Genomic DNA, 20883 nt, shown 5'->3' with positions numbered 1-20883 from the left:
TTCAAGTGTATGACTGTTCCTAAGAATTGTGAGCAGCATTGAACCTGATGCAGAACAAGCTTCTCCATCTCCCTTCCTGCCTTCTCCAGTGCCGCTCCAAAAGATGACACTGGAATCAGGGACCCTTCAGGAATGGTGTGGAATGCAGTGGGGAAGGGCTATGGATGAAGGAGGAGTTGGCAGAGGTTGCAGACCTCCTGTTGAGCAAGCAGAAGTGTCTTTCTGCTAGTGTTAGCACCTTTCACTTCAAGCCTATATAAAAACACACCTTTCTTAAATGAAGGGGCATTTCTTATAATGGCAAACAAAGCTAAATCATTAAACGGAATCCAAAATGGAAAACACAGTTCTTTCAGCAATTTTTCTGTTACGTCACAGAAGTGGTTTTGTTGTCGTACATGATAATTTGCTAACTGTGTGTCAAAATCAAATTAAAGTCCACATGATAATAAGTCTCATGTGGCCAATTACAGAAATGACTCCCTTGGCTGATGAAAATGAAGCCAAGTAAAGACTCATCGCTGGTATTTGCCCAGAATGTGACCCTTTCTGGCCTATTAGGGGAAGGAGGTTTCCATAACTTGTTTTTCTGCAGTTCTTCCTTTTGGTCAGATGTGAGTGGTAACACACAAGCTGAATCTCTGCCTGCCATCCATCCAGCCACACACATGCGTGCACACACACACAGAGTCAGGTCAGTCAGGCAAGGAAAAAATGCTTTTCTGTGTTGGAGAGCAATTTAATAAGGGCCCAAACCAATCTAAACGCTTCCTGCAAGGTGCAGTTGCACCAGCACAGGCTCTGCTGCATCCTGTGGGCATCCCATAGGGATGGAGAAGTAAGTAAACTTTTTTTTACTTATCTTACTCCATACCCACATGGCCTCCATGGTTCTTCTTGGAACTGCACTTGCTATTTTGCTGATGCAAGTCCAAGAAGACCAAAGGAGGCATGTCGAGGACAAAATGGTGGTCAAGAAATCGGCAGAGAAATATCCACCAATACCTGCCCATAACACATCCCCAAAGCTGATCCACCCACTCTTACTGGCTCCAGTGGGTGCAGCAGGCGCTGGTGGCAAGGCTGCAGTATTGCTGCCTTTTGCATCAGCACAGTCATTTTATGTCAGCAGAGCACTGTCTTAAATTCCTCTGTGCACCAGCCCAATCTGTAAATGAAAAATACCCTTCTGACATGCATATGTACATTCTAAAAGCAGGCTGAAAGACACAAAATATTTTGTGATTTTCTTCTATCTCTGAATGTAGATGCATGGAAAAGTTCTCATATCACAGAATATTAGCCCTCTGTTTTTAAAATTTACAAAAGCATTATTTCTAGCTGTAGATTTTAATAAGTTGGGAAAGCGCGGAATATATGAAGAATTTGAGTATGCTGCTTGCGGTGTAAACATATCAGCTAATGCATTTTGGTATTTCATCAGCAATAAGGTTGCAACAGAAAGGGAAGCCTCAGGTCTCCTGGGAAAATACTCACTTCTTGAAGCCAGGTGGTTCAGGTTAAATTATTACACAATTGGCAGTTCAATTAGTGATAGGCTTTTTATACTCCACTGCTATGCGGTTTGTTAGGCCAACATTTCCCCCTCTCTATTATTTCCTCCTCTTACGGAATGACAAACCATTCAATTTTAACAGCTTTAAAATGTATTCTGTTCCCTACAAAGAATCTATTAAACATGCTATAAATTTGATTGTACTTTTAATGGTGTGCGTTTGATTGCATTAACAGATTTCCTCCTGCTCAACTCCTGTCTCCAAACAAAATATGAACACTTAAAATTTCTGCCGTTTCTGTCAATACCACGAGCAGGATTTCAGCTGAAAAACTACTAAGCCGCCAAGACAGAACATTATTCATTTCTTTCCCAGGCTACTAACAACTCTTCACATTGCAACTTTCATTCTCTGGCTCCAATCCTGTTCCATGGAGAGTGGCTACTGATCAGTCTTGCAGTTCAGTTTTAAATGTTATTTTACTGTACATTTTTTGTCTATTCATGTAACTGGAAGAAACATGCAGCAGGTCCAGCACAGAGAAGTCTCCAGACACAGGAAGCGTGGACTTGTTAAGTTATTGTTCTCAAAACTTTCAAACACAGAAATCAAGACTATCAGAATGTGTTGGTTCAGTGCCTCAAAATAAAATCAGTTTAATGGGGTCGGTTTGGAACAAACTTTAATTTTATTCAAATAATTTCAACCATGACAATTATATCACATTAGGGACAGCAACATTTTTTTTAAAAAATGAACAAAAGAATGTAGTGCTACTCAGGAATTGATAATTACAACTATTTAAAACATTTGTTTATGGCTTTTCAACAAAGAAGTTCACAAAGTGATGTACATATCATTTCTGGAGAATGAAAGTACAGAGAGAGGAAATTGAAGTGCACCAGCTAGCAAATCCAGAATGCCAATATGCTTTGCAGCCGTGTCCTCCAGATGTCACCACATTTTGCTCTTATATGCACATGGAAGGTGCTGAATTTGGGAATGGTTAAAAAACTAGCATGCGCCCTTTGCCCTCTCTGTGCACAATGGGCTTCCTGAATAGAGTATATTTAAATTACATTGAAATGTGTTTGAAGTTTTTTATTGAAGGCTTTATTCATAAGATCTAAGATTTACAAATATGAAGAAAGCATAACCGTTAATCTTTCTTTAATAGAAATTAATCTTTCTTTGATAGTGACAGCTGAAAATTAAGGACAAAACTTTTTTTTAATGAGTGGAACAACTCCTTGATTCAAAACAATCAGCAGTATCTTACAAAATTCATTATTAACACGGGAAATTTGTGATAGCCATTTCCGCAACTGTCAGTTAAGCTTATCATTGAGGTACTATGGGAAAAGCATGAAGAGGTTACATCTTCTTTGTATTATGCTGCTATAAAATTGGGTCTAGAAATAGGTTTTGGGACATGTCCTAATACCCCACAGTGATAAAAGCACAGATACACTGAATAAATTATTCTTTGGAAATAGATCACAGGGTTGAATGATTTAGCAGTCCCTGATTTACACATATCCCCTTAAAAATCTGCATAATATAGTCAGATTAAGGCATTCCATTTTAAGAGAAAAAGGCTTCATGATATAGTCTTACAGCAAAACCATGAATAAAACAGTTTAGACATTTAAAAATGAACAATATCTATAAAGGTCAAAGTTTAAAACGTAAGTTCAGCAATCAAATGTCTAATTCCCTCACTAATTGGTATTTAACACATATTTGGTTTGGAGCTTTTATTGGGATTCATAAAATAAAATAACCTATAGTCATGATCTCATTAGGGACAATGAAATAAGCTGCATCATTAGTTCCTGAAAGAATTGCAAAGTATGCACCATACAATGACTGCATTTTTACTGTATTTAGATTCCCTAGGCATAATGCTGGCTTCAGTGCTTCCTGAACCACTCGACACCCTTAGGGAGCTACAATGCACTTTCAGAACAGTTAACCTTTGTGGATTCCTGAAGCTAGTCTGAAATAGGGGGCACATAAAATGGAGAAATGTAACAGCAGGATATATAGAGAGGTTTTGTTTATTCAGGTTGAACTCAGTTTTATCCTTTAGTTTTTCCCCATTTGGAATTATAGTAATAAAACATAAGCACTGCCACATTAAGTCAGAAAACTGATCCATCCAATTCATTCTGTTTCCACACAGTGGCCAGCTAGATCCCTCAGGCAGGTTCATACCCAGGGCATATTTTATTATGTATCCCCTATTGCTAGTGACAAATTCTCAGAATGTGTGACAGCAGCAATGTTGGCATGTCTTTGGATTCCTCTATATTTCAATGCATACAATTTTTGTGACTCTCAAAAGCGTCCTGTACACTATTGGATGCAATGACCTCACTGGACTTTACCCAGGTAATATAGAAGATCACCCTCAGGGTTCACCATAAGCTCAATGCCATATCTGAGGTATGAGGTATGTTTCCAAGTCTCAAACATTTCGATCACTCCTGTCAGCCATGCTAATCACAGTCTTGTGTGTTTCAGGACAGATGCTGTCCAACCCTGCAACTGGCACTGGAGCTAAATATTCTGTTGTTAATTGTGTTGTCTTTAATTGATGTCTTTCCAAGACTGTGCTAATCTCTTATCTGGATTAGATAAGAGATTAGCACAGTCTTGGAAAGGCATCACAGAATCCATGCTATCTGACATTCATTCATTTATTCATGCCCCTCCTAGCTGGGTAAAGAAGGTCTTATATTTAGCAGGTGAAGAACAACTAGTCCTATTCAGCCCAGCATAGCATCCCTCCCAATGGCTGTTTCTGGAGTCTCCTTTCCACTTGTTTCTAGATTTTGAGCCTATTTTAGACTGGGAACCATTCTTTCATTCCTTTTGTTAGGTAAATCACTTTGTGAGTACTATTGCTGAAAAGTGGTACACAAGTATTCTAGAGCAGAATTTTCTTTTCCTGAAAGACCTATTTACTTCGACTGATTTTTAATCACTCACACTAGAGGCCAGAACATAAGTTATGTTTGCCACAGGGATGCCACTGGAATGTCAGCATTACAGCAGTGAGGAAGGAACACTCACCACATGGTTTCATATTTTCAACAGATGAGACAAGAGTGTGGATATTCACAATATGGTGGCTTCGAGCTGGGTGGTGTATACTTTCATATGTCATGCCAGGAAAAGATGGAGCACTCACCAAAGAGGCTATTTATGGCAGAAACCCTATGATAAATGTAATGTATATCTTCCATTTCTAAACTGGAAAGGAAAATTGAGTTTCAGAATGTTTTCAATTTTCCGGTTGTAATGCTCACTCACTCCAAAACCTTAACATGGGAGATTACAATTTTTGAAAATATACACCTTCAGCTGGTAAGGAGACCTTGGTTTTAAAACTAACTCTAGCTTTTGTTTCAGAGATATTGCAGTTACTCTCTTTTTCTCACTTTCAAGTGATTCAGTTTTTTTTTTTCACACTTGAGAAATAGCTGGAGCAAAACAACAACAAAACCAATACACTTCACCAAGCACAGAAATATAAAGAGAAGTCTCATACTTACAGATATATCATCACTGAAATCTATTTCATCCAAATCAAGGTATTCAGGGGCTTCCATTATTCTGCTATGCACATCTTCATTGACTTAGTTCAATAATAACATTCTATTTTAAAGAAAAAAAGAAAAGACAATAATTAATATGCATTAAAAAGTAGCAACAGATGATTTCCCCTCCATGGATCTGGAAACAGCTAAGTATTTATGAGCTGTCATGTAAGTGCTTAGTGAGCATTCAAAAAAGGCTCTGCAGTCTTCCAAAGTTCTTTCTTGACTTCCAATGTTGGTATATACAAGCTCATATATCATATTGTCTCATTGGAATGGTAGTTCTCAACACCAAGCCATGGTAAACAGAAATATGGAAATTCAATTATTCCACTCTGCCACAAAAACCAGCAATCCAGGAATGAGAGCTGGATGGTTGATAGGAATCTGGGGCATAAGTCATGGGTGTGTCCTCGGTGCAAGGAGCTCCAGGGTCTCAGGGAACGCATCCGCTCCCTTGAAGCCTTGGTGGCCGACCTGGAGAAGCGCAGGCAGTCAGAGGAGGACCGTGGGGAGACTTCCGGGGACGATCAGGCTTCGTCCCAACCTCAGGCGTGCAGCTCCTCAGCTGCCCGGGTGGGAAGTCTCGGGACTGGAGGACGTCATCCTGGAGAGGAGGGAAACAATCCCCTAGGGGGGATCCCTTCTCCAGGGGATGGGCCCGTATCCGAGCGCACTCGGGATACTCCTCGGCGGGAGGGGGGTCGGGGGCTTCTTGTAGTGGGGGATTCGATTATTAGAAACATAGAGAGGGGGGTTTGCGACGGATGTGAGGACCGCATGGTGACTTGCCTGCCTGGTGCGAAGGTTGCGGACATCACTTCTCGTCTAGACAGGCTAGTAGACAGTGCTGGGGGAGAGGTAGCGGCTGTGGTGCATGTTGGCACCAACGACGTGGGCAAGTGTAGCTGGGAGGTCCTGGAGGCCAAATTTAGGCTTTTAGGCAGGAAGCTGAAAGCCAGGACCTCAAAGGTAGCGTTCTCTGAAGTGCTACCTGTTCCACGCGCAGGGCCAGCTAGGCAGGAGGAGATCAGGGGTCTCAATGCGTGGGTGAGACGGTGGTGTAGGGAGGAGGGGTTTAGATTCGTTAGGCACTGGGGAACGTTTTGGGACAAGCGGGGCCTGTACAAGAGGGACGGGCTCCATTTGAACCAGAATGGAACCAGACTGCTGGTGCATAACATTAAAAAGGTGGCAGAGCAGCTTTTAAACTGATCCCTGGGGGAAGGCCGACAGGAGCCGAGGGGCATCCGGTTTGGGACTCCTCATCCCTATGGGATGAGGATGGAGAGGTTAGAGAACAACAAGACAAAGGCAGGGTAGGAGAAGAAATTGGGAAAGGTAGGGTGATGGGATGTGATAGACGGTTTGGCACAATGAGAGGATGCGGGGACAAAGGAGCAAATAAGCAGCCCATCCTGGGGCATTCCGTGTATAAATGCTTTTATGCGAATGCCCGAAGTCTACGAGCAAAGGTGGGAGAACTGGAATGTCTGGTGACAAGGGAAAATATTGACATAGTGGGCATAACAAAAACCTGGTGGAATGTGGAGAATCAGTGGGATACCGCAATACCGGGCTATAAACTCTACAGGACGGACAGGCAGGGGCGTGTTGGAGGTGGGGTGGCTGTTTATGTTAAGGAAGGGATAGAATCCAGCAAAGTAGAGATTGAAGGTGGGTCCGACTCCACCATAGAATCTCTGTGGGTTAAATTACCAGGCTTGTGCAGCGATGTAATACTGGGGGCGTGCTATCGTCCTCCAGACCAGAAATCTGATGGGGACCTTGAAATGAGGAAACAGATCAGGGAGGTGACAAGGAGGGACAGGGTTGTAATCATGGGGGACTTCAATTATCCTCATATTGACTGGGTCAATTTGTGTTCTGGTCATGATAAGGAAACCGGATTTCTTGACGTGCTAAATGACTGTGGCTTAGATCAGCTAGTCACGGAGCCCACCAGAGGACAGGTGACTCTGGATTTAATATTGTGCGGTACGCAGGACCTGGTTAGAGATGTAAACGTTACTGAGCCATTGGGGAACAGTGATCATGCTGCGATCCGTTTTGACGTGCACGTTGGGGGAAGAATACCAGGCAAATCTCTAACAAAAACCCTTGACTTCCGACAGGCGGACTTCCCTCAAATGAGGAGGCTGGTTAGAAGGAAGTTGAAAGGGAGGGTAAAAAGAGTCCAATCTCTCCAGAGTGCATGGAGGCTGCTTAAAACAACAGTAATAGAGGCCCAGCAGAGGTGTATACCGCAAAGAAAGAAGGGTTCCACTAAATCCAGGAGGGTGCCCGCATGGCTTACCAGCCAAGTTAGAGAGGCTGTGAAGGGCAAGGAAGCTTCCTTCCGTAAATGGAAGTCTTGGCCTAATGAGGAGAATAAAAAGGAACATAAACTGTGGCAAAAGAAATGTAAGAAGGTGATATGGGAGGCCAAGAGAGACTATGAGGAACGCATGGCCGGCAACATTAAGGGGAATAATAAAAGCTTCTTCAAATACGTTAGAAGCAGGAAACCCGCCAGAGAAGCGGTTGGCCCTCTGGATGGTGAGGGAGGGAAAGGGGAGATAAAAGGAGACTTAGAGATGGCAGAGAAATTAAATGAGTTCTTTGCATCTGTCTTCACGGCAGAAGACCTCGGGCAGATACCGCTGCCCGAACGGCCCCTCCTGACCGAGGAGTTAAGTCAGATAGAGGTTAAAAGAGAAGATGTTTCAGACCTCATTGCTAAATTAAAGATCAATCAGTCACCAGGCCCTGATGGCATCCACCCAAGGGTTATTAAGGAATTGAAGAATGAAGTTGCAGATCTCTTGACTAAGGTATGAAACTTGTCCCTCAAAACGGCCACGGTGCCAGAAGATTGGAGGATAGCAAATGTCACGCCTATTTTTAAAAAGGGAAAGAGGGGGGACCCGGGAAACTATAGGCCGGTCAGCCTAACATCCATACCGGGTAAGATGGTGGAATGCCTCATCAAAGATAGGATCTCAAAAAACATAGACGAACAGGCCTTGCTGAGGGAGAGTCAGCATGGCTTCTGTAAGGGTAAGTCTTGCCTCACGAACCTTATAGAATTCTTTGAAAAGGTCAACAGGCATGTGGATGCGGGAGAACCCGTGGACATTATATATCTGGACTTTCAGAAGGCGTTTGACACGGTCCCTCACCAAAGGCTACTGAAAAAACTCCACAATCAGGGAATTAGAGGACAGGTCCTCTTGTGGATTGAGAACTGGTTGGAGGCCAGGAAGCAGAGAGTGGGTGTCAATGGGCAATTTTCACAATGGAGAGAGGTGAAAAGCGGTGTGCCCCAAGGATCTGTCCTGGGACCGGTGCTTTTCAACCTCTTCATAAATGACCTGGAGACAGGGTTGAGCAGTGAAGTGGCTAAGTTTGCAGACGACACCAAACTTTTCCGAGTGGTAAAGACCAGAAGTGATTGTGAGGAGCTCCAGAAGGATCTCTCCAGACTGGCAGAATGGGCAGCAAAATGGCAGATGCGCTTCAATGTCAGTAAGTGTAAAGTCATGCACATTGGGGCAAAAAATCAAAACTTCACATATAGGCTGATGGGTTCTGAGCTGTCTGTGACAGATCAGGAGAGAGATCTTGGGGTGGTGGTGGACAGGTCGATGAAAGTGTCGACCCAATGTGTGGCGGCAGTGAAGAAGGCCAATTCTATGCTTGTGATCATTAGGAAGGGTATTGAGAACAAAACGGCTAGTATTATAATGCCGTTGTACAAATCTATGGTAAGGCCACACCTGGAGTACTGTGTCCAGTTCTGGTCGCCGCATCTCAAAAAAGACATAGTGGAAATGGAAAAGGTGCAAAAGAGAGCAACTAAGATGATTATGGGGCTGGGGCACCTTCCTTATGAGGAAAGGCTACGGCGTTTGGGCCTCTTCAGCCTAGAAAAGAGACGCTTGAGGGGGGACATGATTGAGACATACAAAATTATGCAGGGAATGGACAGAGTGGATAGGGAGATGCTCTTTACACTCTCACATAATACCAGAACCAGGGGACATCCACTAAAATTGAGTGTTGGGTGGGTTAGGACAGACAAAAGAAAATATTTCTTTACTCAGCGTGTGGTCGGTCTGTGGAACTCCTTGCCACAGGATGTGGTGCTGGCGTCTAGCCTAGACGCCTTTAAAAGGGGATTGGACAAGTTTCTGGAGGAAAAATCCATTATGGGGTACAAGCCATGATGTGTATGCGCAACCTCCTGATTTTAGAAATGGGTTATGTCAGAATGCCAGATGCAGGGGAGGGCACCAGGATGAGGTCTCTTGTTATCTGGTGTGCTCCCTGGGGCATTTGGTGGGCGGCTGTGAGATACAGGAAGCTGGACTAGATGGGCCTATGGCCTGATCCAGTGGGGCTGTTCTTATGTTCTTATGTTCTTAATCTCTTAACGGTTACATAGGATGGGGCAACTGCTGACTGAGCACATGTAAATGGACTTTGCATAAACTACAGTTCACTCAGGTTAGGGAGATTTCCCAATATTGGTCAGTCAAGTGCAGAAACTGAACAGCAACCCTGCTCCCAGGGCATGTCTGCTTTACTTCAGTGTCCTCTGTGGGCTAAGCTTAGGGACTGCACAAATCAGCAGTGAACCTCCCATTGATGGAATGAGGCAAACGCCTGGGCACAGAGTCTCATGCAGCACGGAAGCCTTTTGAGCCTTCGTTTCCCGGAAGCACAGTTTAAGAGCCCAGGGAAGCTTCAGTAGGCTTCCCCAGTGAGTCCTGGAGTCATGCGAAGCTTTGGGCACCCCAGGGGGGCAGATTTGCGCATGGGAAGGTGGCAGCATCCCACAGGGGTGCCATTGCAGATTTTTGCCCTGGGCTGAGGAGATTTGACACTGGCACAAATACCTGAATTTTTGCCCAAAGCCCTTGAATGCAACTGCTATTACTTTAATTGTTAGATGCACAATTCAGCCAAAGTTTTTACTTCTCAGTCCCAGCAATTTCTATGGAAGAGTTTAATACAGGCTTAAATCTCTCAATGAAAGCAGTAGAGTTGATCTAGCCCAGTTGTTCTACAAGTATCTATAGAACAGAAAGCACTGGGCAATGTTGCAAAATCTTACTTCTCATGTATCTTTATTTCACTTGAAATGAAAATGCCAAGATCATCATTATATTTCCTGGAAATGTAATAGCTGCTAAGTAGCAAACACTGTTGAGAGTGTGGCTGCAGACCCACTACTTAATGGCCAATGAGAACATAAGAACCCTGCTAGGGCACCGAGTTGGCAATTCTTACAGAGCATACAAAAGGGCCTTGCTCTGACTTACAGGAAGGGAATCGCTTGTAGAGTTTTTGTTTTGCAGTAGAAGGTGAGTTTTGCTTCTTAGTCAGGGCCTCTGAGAGGAATATTATCAGGGGGTACAAAGTTTCTTTTGGGCCCCTTTGCAAAGGGGAAAGGGTGAAACAGCGGGGGAGGGTGGTGATAGGTGAGCAGAATGGGGGCAAGGAGGGGCGAAACAGGGTGGGGGGAGGGTGGATATAGCTGGAAAAGTCTTTGGAAAAGGGGGGACAGCTGGAAAAGTCTTTGGAGCCCAGGTGCACCCACCCGGTTGGCATCAGCAGCTAGATACAGTAATATGGAAAACCAAACTCCTCAGTCTCTCTAAAATCTTTTTTAAATATAGAAAATCATGTAGAAAATTAGCATCGTCATATTTAGACTAACACTAGAATGGAAAGTGTCCTGGGCGTACCAAAACTTGCTTCTGCAGTAGCTGTAGCTCCACAGCTTTGTCCCTGAGCTCCTATATACTCCTTCATGGCAAGCAGACCCACAAGCCAAAGAGCTACAGTAGCAGACCAGTTTCCTCCCACTGTGTTAAGGAATGTCATGTATGCATTTCTTGGCCCAGTATATATGGCTTGTCAGTAGCTGCAGCCGCACGCTTGTGGAAGTGTTCCAGCATCCCATGCACGCAACAAGTCTGAGTAGATAAGAAAATGTAAGATCCCAGGAAATTTCTGAGCCACTCCTTTGGCTCCTGGGCCCCAGTACAAATTACCCCTTTTACCCCCCTCTCCTGTTCTTAGTACTCTCCTGTTGCATATGCTTCTGCTATTTGGCAACAGAAGAGGGGAAAATGAATAAAACATGACCTTAATCCTAAGAGACAGCATTCTCACTTGAAAAGAGTAAATGGTGCACTGCTGCCCTCTGATAAGGAAGACTCTTCAGTTCCTATCACACATGTAATTTTTTTTATTATGCTATCAGCCACCTTGTGTGCCTCTCTAATGGGAAGAAACACTGGTGTTTCTGGATGGAGAGCAAAACACTAAGTTTATTCATGCACCTGGCTGCCCTTGCAGCTGCAGAAGCTTCTGTACCTGCTACTGGCTCTGAAGGCAAGGAGGAGAGGCTGCTTTACACCACCGGACAGGCACCTGCAGAAATTTAGTGTTTCCCCCCTCCAAGAACACCAACAGGAGGAAAGAGTAGAGGATAGAAACCTTAAAAAAAACTGTATGAAGCTTACTTTTTAAAAAATGCAGTATAAAACATACATGTGCAAGACTTTTATTAAATACATTATTAGAGCCTCAACATGCAGTCTTGCAAAAGCCTGACATATGGCTTAATGATTGTTTTTCAAGTGCTATCATATTGGGAGAGAGTTGATCTCCATTCTTTAGAAGGCACCACATAACTGCTCCTTGTACAAGTTTCTTTCTTTCTTTCTTGGCTCAGATAATGGCAAGATCTCAAACACTTTTTAAAGCTGTTTTGCCCTTAAGTTCCAGGAAGAGACACAGCACTCATTGTTTGCACATCTTCTCTGGGTTTAATGGCTGTTCCCAGGCTCTTTTCCAGCCTGGAACCAGTAGTGTTGGGGGGGGGGGGCAAAGCACTAAGTTTTTCAGGGTGCCTCAACATGCCCTGTAAACTGTCCCCCTTTGCTGTCAGAGTCATTCCAAGTGGTGAGAGCAACAAGTTGAGGCACCCTACAAAACTCAGTGCTTTGCTCCCCCCCCCCCAGGAATGCTACTGCCTGGAAGAGACTGAAATCTCTGCAATCACACATGTCTTACTGTATGAGCCTCCTGCCTTCTCTATTAGCAGCTATCTGAATCAAGTGTGTGAAAATGGAGTTAACTTTCAGGAATATGTGACCAATTTCCCCATTTTCCAGTTTCCTCTCCCCCCCCCCCCCAATACTGGTCCCATTGTTTGACAGATTACATTGTGAAAAAATTTCCTGGTAAACCTTGTGACTCAGAGTGTAATGATTTAATTGAATCAGTTCATGGCTGGCTAGAAAACCAACTTTTTCAGAGCTTGCAGTAAACAGAAATTAAATTGACACAAAAGTCTTGTGGAGGCCTAAGAAAACTGATGGGACAGAGTAAGAGCTAGTTCACATATATATATATATAGGCATAGATCTCCATGTATATAAGATCCAAACAATGCTTCCATAGCTTTTATTCTAGGAGGAAGGATCATGGGGATTGCATGAACAGGTATAACCTAATTATCCTCTGATGGTTTACCTGCAGTTTTATCTCAACGTGATAAGGACTGCTTAAATTAAAGGAAAAAGGTCACTTAACAATAGCCTTGTTAATGTGAGAGAGGGCAGCTGGCTGACAATCCATCAGTCATTCTCTCTTCCTTAGAACACTTAGAACACCTTTGCTTAGAACACTTAGAACACCTTTGCTTAGAACACTTAGAACACCTTTGCTCAAAGGCAAGCGACCCCTCCCGTCCCCCAAGCACATGAAAGAAAGATAATCACTCTGCATTCCTTCCCAGCTGCTGTGCTCTGGGTGAAGAGAGGGGAGGAGTCTTGGCTTGGAATGAAGGCTTTCTAAGCACCTGGAGAGAGACTGATTGATGGCTTGTCTGCCTAATGACTCTGTCTTACATCACAAAGGTCAGCAAGGTTTATTTTAAATTGCCTAGCACAAAGTTTTTAAAATGGATTTGCTTTAAATTCATTTTTTTCTTTTTTGCCATCTACATGAGTTCTGGGAACAGAAACCTTGTGAGTAACAAGACTCAACCTGTATGTGCATGCCATATCATATACTACAGGTTCAGTACTTCTTTACATACACAGGCTTATCCTGGTATCCATGGAGGTTCCATTCTGGACCCCTCTCCCCTCGCAATTTACTGAAACCGCAGATACCATGGAACACCTTCCCACCCTCTGGAGGCGAGTCTCTGCTGGGCTCAGACTGAGCTTACATTAAAAAAAAAAAAAAAAGACTTCTTGTTTTTCCTAAAACAGGAAGTGACTTTTTAATATCTTATAAAACATAATTAGGAAGCTCAGGGAAGCCCTCCGAGGTCCTGCAGACCCAATCCTCAGATACATCACAGATATGGGATCCACAGATATGGGGGACCTCCTGTATAGAATTTTCAACCAGTGGTTGCATTAACCAGTCCCAATAATGAGTTTTAGAAAGTCTAAACGTCTATAAACTATTCTGAGAGAGTACACTATTGATCTACAGGACGTTTCTTGGTGCAAACACACTCCTGGTACTCCAGATCAACCTGAAGGGACCTTTTTGTCCTGCAATTGTTTGTCATGGCAACAGGAAACATGTTCAGTGGTTTAATCATAAGTAACAATGGGAAAGGAAGGCAATGAGTTTGAGTGGGTAATACTTTGTTTTAGATTCAATTTATTCATGTAGCTGCAGTATAAAGGAACATAAAGATAAAATAAATGTAAAAGTTACTTCTAAATGTTGGGAAACTTGACACCATAAGCTACTTCTTGGGAGGTGAGGAAAGGGAAAAGTTGGTTGAGTGGGTCAGTGCCAAAGTACATCTGAGTGCTAATTTGATTGGATTGTTAACCCTGCCCCCTCCACTATTTAGGGATGGGAAATCTACATGAGAGAGGCAAAGCATTTGCCCTTGCAAACACAACAGCCAAACAATCCTGCAGCACTCCTGGGAAAGGACAGTGAAGTGCAGCACACTCTGCCACTTTAAAGTTAGGAGAAATAACAAGGTTTGTCATTATTACCAGAGGGCAGCAGTATGCTCACCATTCTGTGAGAAAATGTAGATGTCTGTGATCTAGTAACTAAGAGGGAAAGATCATCTGGGCAGCAGAAGGAAAAGAGTGTACGTCTAAAGATAAAACTGTACTGAACTACTCCAAAGATCAGGGTATGTAAAAACCATAAAATTTTTGGCTGTGGATGAGGGAATTTGGGTGGGAGAAAGAGGTTCACAGCAAAAAGTCTGCTTCTTGATACATTAAAGATTGATGCAAAATGCAAAAGAACATACATTTTAAGAGTAGTTGTTGTGGTTACTTTTTCAGACCTCAAACTAACCACAATTAAAGGTGCACCAGAAAATTGTTCACATCTGATGAAACTACAATCCCCCACCATCCTTCAGTTGTTACCACTTTTGCCTGAAGTCTCAAAGCTAGAGTTATATGTTGCAAAAACTCTAGTTCATGATTCACTAAAATTCTCCATACCTTGGAAAACCATTTCTCTAAGATCCAGTTGTTTTGGGCCCAATCCTATCCAATTTCCCAGTACCGGTGCAGCTGTGCCAATGGGGCATACACTGCATCTTGTGGTGGGGCAGCAGTCACAGAGGCCTCCTTAAGGTATGGGAACATTTGTTCCTTTACTTTGGGGCTGCACTGTGACTGTACCAGTGCTGGAAAATTGGATAGGAAAGGGCCTTTTGTGATTACTGGGCAGAGTGGAATTAGCCTTGGGTGTGAAAGGAAAAACTGCTGCCTGCACCAGCCATGCAACTATTTTGTGGGAAATTACATCATAAGCACACCTATGAATATCAAATCCCACACTGGATTTGTAACCACACATTCAACCAAATCCAGAATTTTACCTGCGGAAAGAGCCATGCTAGTCCCTCCCCTAGCACTTCCTTCAGCTGCTGAAATGGGGAGGAGATTTCCCAAGAGTTTGCCCTTCTGAGACAGTAAAATTCCTGGTTCAACACACTGTCTGGAGACAGTTTAGGACAGTGGTTCTCAAACTGGTAGGTCGTGACCCACCAGTTCATGTAAAGTTTCCCCTGTCCCTTTAAGGGGAAGGGGAGAGGCAGGGAAGTGATCCACGGATCATGTCTGTTTGGGGGGGGGGGTGCTTGTGACTTACTTTCAGAAGGCAGGGCTGCAGCAGGCTGCAGGAGGTGCAGGGAGCCCTGCGCAGCCCTGCACAGCTCTCCGTTGGAACGTTCACTGAAAGTGGGTGCAAAGTGCCCCCTGCAAAACGGAAGTGCTTTGCGCCCACTTTCTCCAAATGTTCCAAGCCTCAGGGAGTGCTGTACAGGGCTGTGTAGGGTTCCCCACACCACATGCAGCCTGCTGCAGCCCTGACTTCCAAAAGTAGGTCACAAGTGCCCCCCCCCCTTAGCAGCATGATTCTGGGGATTGTGTTGCTGCCCTAGCCCCTCCCACACGAAGACTTACTTCTCTCAAAGTTTGAGAACCACTGGTCTAGGACATTGTAACACCTCCTCTAAGTATTCAAAACCAATGGCTATGAGACAACCAAGTGAGTTTCCCAACCAGATGTTCAATATTTACATGGAAAATTCTGAACTCACAGATTAAGGTACTTGGCTCATTCTGTGGGAAAAGTCTCATGGATAACACATGGATAGGCAAACCCATGTTAGTTTTGCATCCAAATGTGTGCTACATCCATGGGAAACGCTGATTTTCATATGAGTTTTTGCACATTTCTTCTGGGCCAGAGAGATCAAGGTAGATGAATAAGCAATTTTTTTTAACAAGAAATTTTGAAAAAAGTTTCAATTAGCTAATATACACAACGAAAAAGCTGTTTTAAAGTTGTCTTTAAAGAAGAACAATAAGAACATAGGAGGGGAAGAAATAAACATGCCCGCCTAAATCTAACTAGAGTTGGTTCCTTATTGTAGCCAAGTTCCAACCTAAAGCAATATAAGCTGTACTCAGGTGGTGTTTGGCCGAGGCAGTACCTGCCTAGTGGGCGGGCCTTCAGCAGTCACCGCATCTTGGCTGCACCAGCCCTGAAGCTCCACAGGGCCACAAGGGGAGGAAGGCAGGCAGGCCTAAATGACACACATGCCCTATACACCAGTATGAGACCAGTAGGTATTGAGCCCCTGACCAGGCGGGACTGGACAGAGGACAGGTAGAGGGTGGAGTCAGTGGAGTGGTGGAGCTGAAGGGAGCCAGGAAGAGACAGACTTCAAAAGGGCACCAGCAAGCCAAGGATGAGAGCATGCCAAGAGTGAGAGCAGGTGGCGAAAAGGCCTTCAGGGAAGCTATCCACCTCCCAAAGGAAGCCAACCTGCTCACTCCATGGAGGAGAAGGTGCTGTAAACCTCTTCTTCACAGACATACTGAGGTCAGCCAGGATGACGAGCAGATGATGGTAGTCTCCCCTAGGGCTGGCATGGGACAAGGTGCAGCTGCCCAGGTCAGGGATGACCTGGGACCCTGACTATTCCTGGCTCCAAGGGCAAGGCAGACAAATTTTCCCCAATTTTCCCAAAATTTTCATTTCCCCCAAACTGTTATTTCATTTTCCTGAACAGTAAAGTACTTTCATTATTTTGTTTTTTGTTACCTGGAAAAATACTTTTGGTTTCTGTTTTCTAGGCTAACCTTGTAGCCTTTCTACTACAACTAAAATTAAGCAAGGACATTTTATTTTTCAAACAACCATTTTACAGCACAAAAGTATGAAATAGAGATAATAGTACATTCCACTAAAGTGACCAACCCCATCATTGTGAGAAATCATCCCAACCAGGATCATTCTAGCAGAATGATGTAGTCTAATTGATGCAATACTTAAGAAGATGCCCAGAGTTCTTTATTACTTTTGATTTATGGACTCAAATTACCCGCATCTGTGATGAAACCATAGTTTTAGTTTAATACACACACACACACACACACACACACACACACACACACACACAGTCAATGCAATAAAAAATATTTTATTATTTTACTTGCGCAACATGTTACAGCATAAAATATATAACCATTCATTTAAAACTTTGGAAAAAGTCATATACTGTAGAGATGTACATTCTAAAGTAGAATGAAACAGGCATGGCTACCAAGTAAGTATTTTACATTGAGGTCATGAATCTGTACAATATCTGTGCCATGCACATTTTAAAACATTCTGCATTAAAAAAAAGTAAATCACGAACACAATCCTGCTTAATCTTGAAGATGCCAAACATTACAGATGTTCAACTATACCCAGACTCTATTCCAGTTATATCATGGGGGAGGGGAATGGATCATAACAAACTATCCCCAGACTACGCTGAAGACTAGTAAGCATGGAAGGCCAGAGAAAAGGGGGGGAAAATCAATACATCAAGATGCTATGCAACTATGTGTATGCAGTGGTCTCTTTCAATCAGCACACACATGAACTGAATGACATATGCCAATGAAGGTAAATGAAATGAATGAACTGATTGACCCATGCCATTTGCAGAGCCATGCCAGTTGTACAGGTAATATCTGCTTGAAGTTGCATTTCTTATCCCCATAGCTGCTCAGTCATGTGTAAGTTCTCCCCACCACCACCACCACAGTTATCCTTCGCTCACTACCCAGTCCAACCCAAATCTCTCCTGCCGAAGCAGCCATGCCAATGGAGCACATACTGTATCTGTGGGAAGGGTGTGATTGGAAAGGTCTCCTTGGGATAAGTGAATGTTTGTTCACTTCCCACAGAGAAAGCCTCCCTCACGACTCAGATTAGCAGATGTAAATCTGAGGCTTGTAATGGCGGCAATAAGGGAGGCAGATGGGGATAGGATATTGTCACACACGCATGCCGTTTAAACCTCCCCAAGTGTGCCTCCCTCCCCACCCTGTTCCATCATCTCTACTTCCCCATTTCACCCTGCCACAGTCAGACCTACTTTTCTAGGTCCACCAGCAGGTCTCCAGTGCTGCTGCCCAGTAATGCAGCACATGTAAAATGGCCTTAGCTGGAGGCCAATTTACAACAGCAGGACTATGCCCTGCTGTTGCAAAGCCCTCTGTGTGCAGGCCCTATCTATGATAGGATGGGCTGTAACTCACTCTTGGCACTTAGGATCAAGACAATTGATATACCTAATAAATATAAATATCCATTGGGAAGAGTGTGGTCCAGGATTGTTACAACCCTGGCTGTGGCTTCCAGAAGTAGGACACACCTTGCTCATCTATAGCCCAGTGACCATTTGGTCACATTCAATTGAAACCATTGAAACTATTTATTGAAAAGATTTATATTCCAGCCTTTTCTATGCCAAAGCAAACTCATATGAGTATCTGCATATGCAATGCTCCTAAGAGCTGGATCACTATCGCAACAGAGTCCTTGGTCCCACATAATGTAATATGCAGAGCATCCAAACACTGTCATCTACAAACTATAAGATAGCTTGTATGACCTGCATTTTAATATAGGTCTCCCACACTTTTAAAATTCTGTGCATCTCTCTCTCTCTCTCTCTCTCTCACTCACACACCCCACTCTTGCTTCTCATTCCTCTTTCCCTTATTGGGAAAAAAAATTCTGGTTGCTAAACGTAGGGAGAAGTAGATACAACTGATGATTTCTTTACACAACAGAAACACTTCATCTTAATGATTACTGTGTAGTTAATCAACATAAGAAGATAAGGACTGACCATCGAATATCCTGAAGACAGGACTGTCAGGACCGGTGGAACAAAGTAAAAGGAATGAAACTCTTTCAGGTAGCATCTTAGGATAAAATGAGAAATCCAGAATGCAATAATAAGAAATATCAAAGGCAAGATTACTTTACATGCTTTTAGGACCTCAATTTCAGTAGCATTATTCCCAATCCACGTACCACCACATGTTGCCTTCTTATGTTTCCAAAGGAGGTATGCTATTCGGAAACTGACAAGGAACATAATTAGGAGTGGGAGAACATCAATAGCTACCAGAAATATTTTTCCATAGAAAATCTCCATGTGGTAATTCCTGTATTCAGTCTTGCATTCAGCACAGATCACGCTGCTATTTTCCTGATAAGTTTTATTTCCATTCAGGTTTTCAGCCATTCCTGTGAATGGCAAAACTGGGGCGGAAACTGCAAATCCAACAACCCAGAGAGCAAAAATCACAACCAAGTGACACTTCTGACAGTTTGTGCTTGAAGCTTCAGTTGGAGGGTGTACTATTCGACACAATTTACAGCTGTACAGTAAAGCAATGTATAATGTGAACCAGATAGCAAGTGAAGTCGCATAAATGGTTGTGAACGTTAAAATTTTGCAGTGGGCTAGATTCAATCCAACACCAGAAGCATAAATGATCTTCAAGACATTCACCACCAAGTTGTATAGAAGATGGACTACAGCAAGACTGAAAATAAGCGTGAATGCAATTCGTGAATCATCACTGAGGCATCTCTTTGTGAGATAAATCAACAAAACATTTCCAATCACGCTGATGGAGATCACAACACCACATACAACTCTCTCCGACGTGCCGGCATCACCATCCATGATCTTTAACCAACTTGTTTCTCCAGATTTTTTTCTGATCTTCAACAACTTCAAACTTCAAGAAGCTTGTTAAAAAAAAATCTCATAAAGTGCAAAAACATTTTCCCCCTTCTGCTGAATTTTACTATTATGCCAGAGAAAGTTACCAGCTTCTTCACAGAATGCAAAACTGAAAAACAAAACCACACCAAGGTAGCAAATGTTCTCAAGTGATCTTTCCTCGCCTCATGAAGTGCTATCATTATGAACAATCACAAGGGTAACCTTTAATGACAGGGTACAGAAAATATGGCAACAACCTGAAAGCATGCTAGCCTAAAAATATCTCAGATTAAGAACACTTCAGTGAATAATACTCCCTGTGTCTGTGAGCTTTGGTAAGAAAAACCATAAAGTCCTGTCCTATGAAGGTAAATGAAATCTCTGTTGTTATTTCAAAAGAAAAAAAATTAAAGCTGTTCTCATCATTAATGTTTACTTATTTAACATTCATTGGATATATGCATTAATTAACACTTTGAAATCTAGTGAACTGGCAAAAACATAACCTATGTATTAGACAACATTTGTGCTACTGAATCGGTTTCCTTGGAAACACCTCTTACCCACAGAAAAAAATTATTATGGTTCAAGCCACTAACCACAACTGGTGTGCAATATTCATTTATTTAAGTGTGGTTCATGCTATCTTTTTTTTAATTTCTTTGTATTGGTGTCATCAAATTCTAGTTGAGAAAAATGTGTTTTCTATGCACATTGTTAATCCTTATTAATAATTTGGACACCACTTTTAAACTGTTTTACAAAAGATCTGAACATGAGTGTGTGTGCGTGTGTGTGTGTGTGTGTGTGTGTGTGTGTGTGTAAGAAAAACTGCATTTGAAGAAAGGTAACAAAGCATGGCAAAAGTTCAGTCCTTCTCTCTCATTGATCAGCGATGTGAAGAGTTGCCATTTTGTCACACCATTCAGAGAAGGGAAGCTGACAAGGTTTCACACACAACCTGTATTGCACAAAGGGATTTGGATGAACATGAAAGAAGCAATGTCCCAGAAAATGACTACAGCTTCCTCCTGTAGGGCTCCATGATATTTTGGTGCCATTTACTTGAATGTAACCCCATTGTGTGATCAGAGAAGATGCACATCATTTTCCAAACAGGAAATCCAATCTCCCTGTGTGACTTGTGTTA

At 42.9% G+C, this 20883-nt stretch overlaps 2 protein-coding genes across 2 annotated transcripts in view; both read right to left on the bottom strand.

The window, feature by feature from the left end:
- The window catches only part of SNCAIP (synuclein alpha interacting protein), a 58659-nt gene extending 53517 nt beyond the window's left edge, over window positions 1-5142 (bottom strand). The window contains exon 1 of the mRNA XM_066616199.1: window positions 5078-5142. Coding sequence (XP_066472296.1) covers window positions 5078-5134 — 57 coding nt within the window. The 5' untranslated portion in view covers window positions 5135-5142. The remainder of the gene's footprint in view (window positions 1-5077) is intronic.
- Window positions 5143-18734: 13592 nt separating this feature from the next.
- Window positions 18735-19691, bottom strand: LOC136638520 (olfactory receptor class A-like protein 4). The gene has a single exon (XM_066612563.1). It carries the CDS (start codon window positions 19689-19691, stop codon window positions 18735-18737), a length of 957 nt encoding a protein of 318 aa, XP_066468660.1.
- Window positions 19692-20883: the final 1192 nt, after the last annotated feature.

This window comes from Tiliqua scincoides, chromosome 2, assembly GCF_035046505.1.
Source record: "Tiliqua scincoides isolate rTilSci1 chromosome 2, rTilSci1.hap2, whole genome shotgun sequence".
NCBI lineage: Eukaryota > Metazoa > Chordata > Lepidosauria > Squamata > Scincidae > Tiliqua > Tiliqua scincoides.
Note: the sequence above shows the minus strand (reverse complement) of the source record. Positions and strands in the feature narration are given on the sequence as shown.